This window comes from Panicum virgatum, chromosome 7N, assembly GCF_016808335.1.
Source record: "Panicum virgatum strain AP13 chromosome 7N, P.virgatum_v5, whole genome shotgun sequence".
Taxonomy (NCBI): domain Eukaryota; kingdom Viridiplantae; phylum Streptophyta; class Magnoliopsida; order Poales; family Poaceae; genus Panicum; species Panicum virgatum.
In genome coordinates this window covers 16,588,869-16,599,324 of record NC_053151.1, presented here as the reverse complement: position 1 = coordinate 16,599,324, position 10,456 = coordinate 16,588,869, and the positions used below count along the sequence as shown (strand labels likewise).

At 44.7% G+C, this 10,456-nt stretch overlaps 1 protein-coding gene across 1 annotated transcript; it reads left to right on the top strand.

Annotated features, from left to right (window-relative positions):
- Positions 1 to 6,162: 6,162 nt before the first annotated feature.
- LOC120680960 (dynamin-related protein 5A-like) lies at positions 6,163 to 8,674 on the top strand. The gene is made up of 4 exons (XM_039962523.1): positions 6,163 to 6,177; positions 7,641 to 7,928; positions 8,019 to 8,246; positions 8,332 to 8,674. Exons 1-4 carry the CDS (start codon positions 6,163 to 6,165, stop codon positions 8,575 to 8,577), a joined length of 777 nt encoding a protein of 258 aa, XP_039818457.1. The 3' UTR covers positions 8,578 to 8,674.
- The last annotated feature ends 1,782 nt before the right edge of the window (positions 8,675 to 10,456 follow it).

The window sequence follows — 10,456 nt, the reverse complement described above, 5'->3', positions numbered from 1 at the left end:
GCACACCTAGTCAATCAGTTGGGCAATTCCGGCAATAATGGTCCAAGAGCTGAGCCTCAAGTGAACAGGTTCGGAGATTTCTTCCGCACCAACCCGCCTATCTTCCGTGGCTCCAAAGATCCTCTGGATGCCGATTTCTGGCTCAATGTGATTGAAGAGAAGCTTGATCTTATTGAGTGTGAGCCCCATGAGAAGGTTCTCTTTGCTGCTCATCAACTTCATGATGCCCCTGGGGCTTGGTGGCGGAACTTCAAGGCATCTCACCCTGCCAACTACCGCTTCACATGGGAGGAGTTCCGCACAGCTTTTCGCTCCTTCCATATTCCCAAGGGTATCATGGACATCAAGAAGAAGGAGTTTCTGAATCTTACTCAAGGAGGTCGTGATGTGATGGCCTATGTCAATGCCTTCAACACTCTCTCCCAATATGCACCTGAAGAAGTGGCCACCGATGCCAAGAAGCAAGAACGCCTGTACGATGGGCTCTCTGCAGAGTTGCAAGACAAGCTCTCTACTACCAAGTTTGAAGACTTCAATGACTTGGTGAATATTGCCATTAGAGCCGAGCACAAGATGAAGAATCTGGAAGCAAAGAACAAGCGTCCTGCTCCTACCTCAGCAGGCGGTAGCTCCTCGCGTCCACGTCTGGGGCCTTCTCCTTTTCCACCTCGGGCGCCGGGTGCTCAAGCTCCACGTCCTATGTGGATTGTGCGTCACCCTCAACCTCCTCAAGGACAAGCTCCTAGGCCGGTCAGTGCTTATTGGAACAACCCAGGTGTGACCGCAAAGGGTCCGTGCTTCAATTGTGGTGGCTTAGGCCACATCTCTAGGGACTGCCCCTCTCCGAGGCGTGGTGGTGCCTTCAATGCACCTAGGCCCAATACTCCTCTGCCTCAAGCACAGCGTCAAGAAGCTAAGCCACAACAAGCTCCTAAACGTGGCCGTCTTAACTACACCACCGCTGAAGAAATTCCGGAGAATGCTGAAGTACTCATGGGTACGCTCCTAACCAATTCCCACCCTGCTATGGTTCTTTTTGATTCTGGAGCAACTTTTTCTTTCATCAGCAAGAAATTTATGCTGCATAACAAGCTTGAGATGCAAAACCTACAAGTGCCATACCATATAGAATCACCGGGTGGGAAAATCATTGCCAAACACTTTGCTAGTGAGGTTCCAATTCTCATTGGGGGAGTTACCTTTCGAGCCAATTTTCTCATTCTAGACAAGCTAGAGTTAGATGTGATTCTTGGGATGAATTGGTTGAGTAAGCATGACGGAGTTATTAAATGTGGGCCCCGCACCGTTGATCTTTTGCACCCTTCTGGGAGTAGAGTTGTACTGTCCCTTGCCAAGGTGGAATCTTGTTTATATGCCTTGGCGGGTACCAAAACCACGACGTTGGAAGATATTCCCGTGGTTTGTGAGTATCCGGATGTCTTCCCAGAAGAATTACCGGGTATGCCTCCTGATCGTGAGGTGGAGTTCGTCATAGAGCTCAAGCCCGGAACTGCTCCTATCTCTAGACAGCCTTACCGAATGCCTCCCCATGAGTTGAAAGAATTGAAGAAACAACTCAAGACTTTATTGGACAAGGGTTTCATTCGTCCGAGCTCCTCTCCTTGGGGATGCCCGGCTCTTTTTGTGAAGAAGAAAGATGATAGTTTACGGTTGTGTGTTGATTACCGTCCGTTAAACGAAGTCACTGTCAAGAACAAATATCCTCTTCCACGGATTGATATCTTGTTTGATCAACTCTTTGGAGCTCGTTATTTTTCTAAGATTGATTTAAGGTTGGGTTATCATCAAATCAAAATTCGAATTGAAGACATTCCGAAAACGGCTTTCTCTACTAGATACGGTCTCTATGAATTCACTGTCATGTCTTTCGGCCTCACCAATGCACCGGCTTATTTCATGTATCTGATGAATAGCATCTTCATGGAGGAACTTGATGTCTTTGTGATCATCTTCATTGATGATATACTCATTTATTCTAAGACCAAAGAAGATCATGCTCGTCATATTCATATCGTTCTCCAAAAGCTTAGAGAGCATCATCTTTATGCCAAGTTTAGCAAATGTGAGTTTTGGCTTGAGGAAGTATCTTTTCTTGGTCACGTCCTCTCCAAGGATGGTATTGCTGTAGATCCTAGTAAGGTGCAAGATGTTCTGGATTGGAAGCAGCCACAGAATGTCCATGAGGTTCGGAGTTTTCTGGGACTTGCGGGATATTACCGCCGGTTCATAGAGAACTTCTCTAAAATTGCGAAGCCTATGACCGAGTTATTGAAAAATGGGGTCAAGTTTGAGTGGTCCCCAGCCTGTGAAGAAGCCTTTCAAACCTTTAAGGATCGCCTCACTACTGCTCCAGTTCTTGCTCAGCCAGATATTTCCAAGAGTTTCGATGTTTATTGCGATGCTTCTCGCATCGGTCTTGGTTGTGTTCTTATGCAAGAAGGCCGAGTAGTGGCCTATGCTTCTCGTCAACTCAAGCGGCATGAAGAAAATTATCCTACCCATGATTTAGAGCTTGCGGCTGTTGTCCATGCTCTAAAGATATGGCGTCATTATCTGCTTGGTAATCATTGCAACATCTATACTGATCACAAAAGTCTCAAGTACATTTTCACTCAATCTGATCTAAACATGAGGCAACGTCGATGGCTTGAACTGATCAAGGATTATGATATGGAAGTGCACTATCATCCTGGTAAGGCAAATGTCGTCGCTGATGCACTAAGTCGGAAGGCTCAATGCAACTGCTTGACCATAGCTTCTCCTGTGCATACTCTCTGTGATGATCTTCGGAAACTCGGAATTTCTATGGTCAAAGAAGGTTATCTTGCTACTCTTACAGTCCGATCTGATCTTTATGATCAAATTAAGGAAGTCCAAAAGAAGAATAAAGGTATGGCTCGAATTCAGGAATTAATGAGGGAGGGCAAAGCTCGGTGTTTCTCTACTGATGATCAAGGAGTTATATTCTTTGGGAAGCGAATTGTGGTGCCAAAGGATTATAAGCTCAGGCGAATTATCCTTGATGAAGCCCACAGTTCTCAATTTTCCATTCACCCAGGTAGTACAAAAATGTATCAAGATCTCAAGCAAAGATTTTGGTGGACTCGCATGAAGCGAGAAATCGCTCGGTACGTCTCTGAGTGTGATGTTTGTCAAAGAGTTAAAGCCGAGCATCTTAAACCAGCTGGTACTCTTCAGCCCTTACCTATCCCATCATGGAAATGGGAAGAAATTGGAATGGATTTCATCACTGGATTACCTAGGTCTTCTCAAGGATATGATTCTATATGGGTAATTGTGGATCGATTGACAAAGTCTGCTCATTTTCTTCCAGTGAAGACTACTTATCATGCCAAGCAATATGCAGAGTTATATCTCACTCGCATTGTCTGTCTTCATGGTGTTCCTAAGAAAATTGTCTCTGACCGCGGTCCTCAGTTTGTTGCTCACTTTTGGAGAAGTCTTCATGAAGCGATGGGAACCGATCTCACTTATAGTACTGCTTATCATCCTCAAACCGACGGTCAAGCCGAGAGAGTGAATCAAGTCTTAGAAGACATGCTTCGAGCCTGTGCTCTAATCTATGAGAAGAAATGGGTTACATGCTTACCATTCGCAGAGTTTTCTTATAACAATAGTTATCAAGCAAGTATCAAGATGTCTCCTTTTGAAGCCCTTTATGGAAGACGGTGCAGAACTCCGATCAACTGGTCCGAATCGGGAGAAAGGCCTTTCTATGGTCCAGACTTGGTAAAAGATGCTGAGGATCAAGTCAGAATTATCCGTGAGAATCTTCGCATTGCTCAATCTCGTCAGAAAACTTATGCTGATCGTCGTCGCCGAGAACTCCATCTCAAGATTGGTGATTATGTCTATCTCAAGGTTTCTCCATTTAAGGGCACTCGCCGTTTCCAAGTCAGAGGAAAATTAGCGCCACGCTATGTCGGACCTTTTCGAATTATCAAGAAAGTTGGAGCAGTGGCTTATCAATTGGAACTTCCTCAATCACTCTCCGCAGTGCACAATGTCTTTCATATCTCTCAGTTGAAGCAGTGCCATCGTGTTCCAGCTGACGCCGTCGACCTTGAGTCACTTGATCTTCAACCAGGTCTTACCTACGAAGAACATCCAATTGCCATTCTTGATCGAGATGAAAGAAAGGTGAAGCGTAGCATGGTGAAGTTTGTAAAGGTTCAATGGAGCAATCATTCCGAAGATGAAGCCACTTGGGAGCGTGAGGATCGATTACGTCAAGAATACCCGGAATTCTTTTCCGATGAGTAAGTTTTCTCCCTACCACCCCCACTTTCTTGATGAAGCTCAGTTTCCCAGATATTGTTATATGTGTACACAGTCACCATCAAGAAAACCCTAGGAATGTCTCACATCACATCATCCCTGCCCTTGTGCATCATCTCTTAGATGTTTATCTTGTCTAGGTAAATATGGCCTCAACCTAGTCCGAGTTTTATCCTTCCCCTCTTGTCTACCTAAATCTCGGGACGAGATTTTCTTAAGGGGGGGAGAGTTGTCACAGCCCTGGAAAAAAAAAAGGAAAAAGAAAATAAAATCCTCCGCCGGGCCCCACCTGTCAGCCCCTTCCCTCTCCTTCTCTGTTTTCTCCCGCGCGCCGCGGCACGCGTCGCCGCCGCCGGCCATCCTCGTGAGCCGCGCCACGTGCCGGCCATCTTCGCGTCCCGTGCCACGGTCGTCCTCCCCCACGCCCTTATCCGCGCCCGGTCGACCCCGTTCCCTTCCAACCCAAACCCTAGCCCCCTCCTCCATTGACGCCGCCGCCCCGAGCTCCCTCCTCGCCGCCGATTCGCCGCTCACAGTGAGTCCCTAGTCGATTCTTCGCGGGTGGAGCGTCTCCTCGCTTCCCTCGACCCGTTCCACCCCTAACCCGGCCCCTTCCCCTCCCCTGCAGGGCCGGCGACGAGCGCCTCCGCCCGCCGCCGCCTCTGCTCGTCGCGCCACCGGTCCGCCGCCGCTCCTCGCCCGCATCGCCGCCGGTGAGCTTCGCCGTCACCTAGGGCACGCCATGCGCCCTCGCCCCGAGCTCCTCCAGCCTCGCCCCGCCGCGCCGCCGTCCGCCGGCGCCACCGCGCCGCGCACGCGCGCGCGTGGGCGCGCCCAGGCGCGGGGTCAAGGCAGGCTTCGGCCTTGACCCGGCCTGGTGGTGCCGCCCGGCTCCCTGGGCCCACCTGTCGGTGGCCGGGGTGGCTACCTCGGGTGTACCTAGCGTTTTAGCTAGGGTTTCTTAGGTTCCATATTTCTGCAATCTTCCAAAATTCATAGAAATTCATGTATAGCTCCAAAAATTGTGAAACTTGTTTTGTTGAGTTCCTCTAGCTGAGATCTACCTAGGAAAAATATTGTTTTGCATGTTACTTTGTTGTAGATTTATCTATAGATTTATCTTGCAAAAGTGAGTTTATTGCTTGGTTATTTGTGTACTGCTAGAAAAATGTCAAACCAAATTTTGTTAGACTCCTTGTGAGGTGTAGTTTCCAGTGGTGCAGGTTGTTCACATGATTACTTGCTGATGGTTAGGGTTTTATTTCGATTTCGTGCTTGCTGTCCAAAAGGTGGTTTAGTATAGAACTTTTTGCTGGAAAGTGATAAAATAGCAAAACCAGTTTTGTTAGCTTTGTGTTGATGCCTAGTTTCCAAGATAATTTTCTTGGATTTGTTTAGTTTAGTTTGCATTCCTTTTCTGTTTTATTTTGCTTAGAGTAGCTGAAAACGGTTTTATTTATGGTTAAGTCTAGGAAAATGTTTTTGCTGCAAAACCAATTTTCTTGAGTTCTTTGCTTTGTTCTCTACATGTTCAAATTGTTTCATGATTTATGCGTGTTGTTAAGATCATTTCTTAATTCTTGCATCGCATTCATGCATTTTAGTGACCGGATCGTCGGAGAACGAACCCGTGGAACCCGCCGAGTCCGTGGAGCCCGAACCCGGAGTCCCGTTCGTGGTCGAGTCTGAAGTTAACCCAGGCAAGCAGCTAAGCATTTTCCTTGCACCTATTTAATCTGATTTAGTTAGCTATCTCATCGGGTACTGTTGGGTTATATATTATCTATGTATTGCATCCTTGTACCTACTTTGATGCACTAGCCATCCTTGAATTGTTTAACCATGTCCTTGCCACGTGTTAGTCAGCTAATAACTTAATTTGACTAGATGCTTAGTTTTGCTTTGAATACTTGTATAACTTGCAAGAAAGGATTGGGTTAGAGTATCACATTTACCATCCATCCTTGATCGCACTTGGGAAGCTGGGATAAGTGGAGCGTAGTAGCGAGGTTCGAGCGGAATGGTAGGGCCTAGAGAATGAAGTCACATGGGCATAGTCCGCTTGGATCGATTAAGGACCGAGTGGATGCCATCGGCCTTGAGCACCTTTCCGTGCTACCACATATCCAATATAATGGAACGGATGAGCCAATTACCTTCTTTGACTTGATCATTGATGTGCAGTCCTAGCTACGTGGCTACAGGCTATGCAGAGAGGCTTAGTGTGTCCCCAGGTGGACTTATGTGTAGGAAAGTTTAGAGATGTCCCTGGTGGAACTAAGTCTCTACTCGTAAGCTAGGTGTGAGGTTCAATGATCGAGCCTTGTTGGGAACGGTTGACGTGAGTACCCCCTTGCCCGGCGTGATCGATTGGGTGAGTCGCATGGTCCTCGCGTCGTGTGGGTAAAGTAGTACACCCTTGCAAGGTTAAATCAATTCGAATTGCCGCGCTCTCGGATATGAGCAAGCTCTTGGTTCGCCGAATTCCTCTTAGAGAGTTTCGGTATTGTTGGTTTTGGAATCATGTCTTGTTAATGATCTATTGTTTAGTATTTTACTCTCTTAATCAACTAAAATTGTTTGGGGTTGGGCAAGATTAATTAATTCTGCTAGATGGTAGTGTAAAGAGCTCATGCTTATGCAATAATTACTTAACTTAAAGCTTTTCTTTGAGCCTTTGCATGATCCTTGTTTATTTAATCGCGTAAGTCTTGCGGAGTACCTTTTGTACTCAGGGTGCTTTCTAAACCTAGTTGCAGGTGAGCCAGAAGTGGTGTTCGGCCATTTCTACCCCGCTGATCCTAATGCGGGGGAAGAGTAGGCTGTTGCTGCTGTGGTGATGTCCTTGAGCAAGGCATCATCATCTTAAGTAGGTTTTATCGTAGCTGAGCTTCGGGAGAGCATGTATTTTCAATAAGCTCTAAATCTCTGTTTAATATGACTCGCGTGAGCCCAAGGCTTGTAAAGTGAAGCTTTAAACCCACCTATGTTGAACTTGTAATATTAAGTCTCGAACTCTGGTTTTTATATAACTGCTCTTTGTGGATTGTTGGCTATGTATTCGATTGTATACGGTATGTGCATATGCTGATCCTGGGCGTATGTTGGAGCACATACCGGGACTACCGGATTTGGTATTATTTTGAATGAATGACGTGTCGGTTATTCGTGTCTCTAGATGTGGGATAACACGTGGCTCGCTCTACGGCAAGCACGTGTTAACTCTCATCTGGGTGATAATGACCGGCGGTTCATTTAAAATAGTATCAAATTGGGCGGTTCTCACAACGAATGAGGAGTTTCGGAGCCAAATCTGCCAGGTTGATATTGACGTGTTGCACCAGTTGCAGGAAAAGGTGAAAGGTGGTTTTAACGAAGAGAAATATGCACCATACATTGGGTTTACGTGCCTCAGAAAGCACATGGAATCTAAACTTCAAAAGAGGTACAAAGAAGCAGTTCCAGCCACCCTAGCACTGTTAGAGGAGAGATGCATGGGGGTTTCAGCGGACCTATCCAGACTGGAATCCAAACTGCAAGCAACTGCTGATGTCGCTCATCTGAGGAGATCGGCAATGTTTCACGCTGCTTCTATTTGCACGCATTTGGTATGCATATGCACACAATTCCGTTTGTGTTCCAATACTTTTGCTAATTGGTGTACTAGAACTAATCAAACACTATTTTTGGTACAAAAGCATCACCTGCTTGATGGAGCAGCTGATCTAGACCCCGAGCTATGGGGTTTAACTACTGAAGAGGAACAAAAGCATAGTGGTATTGTCAGATGGCCTGGCATTACCATAGCACTAGAACCTTCCAACTTCAGTCTCAAGTTGTATGGCGGTGCTGCTTTTGAAAGAGTATTGCATGAGTTCCATTGTGCGGCGTACTCAATGAAGTGCCCACCATTGTCAAGGGAGAAGGTACATTTCAGATTATTAGTTGAAGATTATATAGGTAAAAAATTTTAGAAAATGTTAGCTGAAAATGTGGTATCGATGTCATCAGGTTGCAAACATACTACTTGCTCGTGCTGAGAGAGGCGGGAGCAGTGGATTGACTGAGGCAGCAGCTGACATAGCACGCGCAGCTGCACGATCATTTCTTGCTCCTCTTATCGATACTGCGTGTGATAGGCTTGCCTTTGTCCTACAAAATCTATTTGAACTTGCAATGGAGTGTAGTCGGAATCATGATTCGAGATGTAAGATTTTCATTTTGATATACTGGGGTCCATCTTGCTTCTTATGTTAACAAGGGTACCATCTTACTGAAGTTGATTGTAGCCATCTTTAGCACAGTAAAAAACTAAAAAGTCCTTCGTTTCAAGAAAATATATATTCATTCCCTAACTTTCCATGGAACACTTTTTCTATTGCTGGTTTATATTATAGATCTATTTTATATATGTATGGAGTGCCTTAATTTCTTCAATGTTAGCCTTTATAAGGTACATAAACAAATTTTTCTCATTATATGCCATACCTTGTTCACAATCTGCAACAACTCTTATTATTTTTACCATTTCCATAGAATCTGCCTATCTTTTGCATGCTTTTGGGAGTCATTGGAGTGCAGGATTACATGCTTCTTCCTCTTTTTTTTTTTTGCCTAGTATATAATCAAAATGCTGAAGATATGGATGGATATGTCGGCTTCCTTGCTGCTGACTGGCGCTCATATTATAAGTTTGTCGAGGATTTGTCCAAGAAATGCAAGCAAACAGTGCAACATCACCTTGATTCAGTCACGAGTCCCTACTACCACTTTCCTGGGGTCACATTTTTGGACCTGTCAGACAGTGGTGGATCTGCACCGGATCTGCCAGGAGATTCGACTGGTGGTAAGAAGAAAGGCAACGGAAACTTGATTGATGGTGGGGCAAAGAAAAAGCATGCGAATATGCCTGCATATGCTAACACTAACAGTAATCATCATAGCAATGCCATCCCTGGTGCTGATGATATGGGTGCAAAGTCCGAGTCATCGTACTCTAGCATATGCTCGATATCTGCTCAATATTTTGCTAAAATGCGAGAAGTCCTGATCGAAAGGAATGTTCCCTCTGAATTAAATTCTGGGTTCCTAACACCATGGTATGTACAACATATAACTATGTTTTACACATGCTTTTCTTATGTTTTACATATACTTTTCTTGTTTATACATGTTCAGTGCAATAGTTGAATATCACATGTATTCTAGAATGGAATTCCTTCTGGAATTGATTTATTGTACCATTGGGTACTCATGCATGTGTATTCTACATGTATTCAAAGTGAAACTGTAGCACCTTCGATTCCTGGCTAGTAAATTAGTTGGGTTCTAGTACAACAGTCTTCATCTAAAGAAAAACTATAACCACCTGAGTTACCATTAGCTAAATGTCTTTGTCTAAAGAAAAAGTATAACCATCTGAGTCACCATTAGCTTTGGTCAGTAGTGAATGGTTGGTCGGTAGTAAATATGGATTGTCAGTCTATTTTCATCATAGTTGCTGATGCATGTTAAATTGTGGAGGATAGGATGACTAGAATTAAACGGCCTTGTGTAATACCTATGGAGTTTCTAATATAGTTGTTCTAATGATGCAATGCAGCCATGAAAGGTTGTTCTTAGCGCTTGGCTTCGAGCTGTTTGCTGTTAAAGATGACATGTTCATGAACATGTTCGTGGCTCCTGGTGCTGTTGACGCAATCCAGAATGAGCGTGAATCTCTGCTAAAACATCAAAAGACATTTGTCTTGTTTAAACGAGTTCAAAAACATCTCATCAACCCTGTAATGAAGACCTTGTGCTTCTTTCACGGGCATGAATGGTGGACCCGGATTTCACCTAAGCCCTGGGCTAAAATCTAAACGTACTACTACAGTCATCCAAGATTATAATGTGTGCTGTTTTTAAATGTTCTTGTCCATAATACAATGTCTATTTATGCCTCTATGCAAATCTGTATGTCCTTAGACATATTATGTTTAAGTTTGAATTCTCTACCACATCATTGAAATGCATTGAAAGTACTTGGGGATGACAAGTATGGATGTTATTAGTATTTCAGGTAAACATCTTCTCTTCCGCTTCCGTTCTCATTGGCTTGCACAACCGTACTTCCTTGTAACTGAAGCCATGTTGG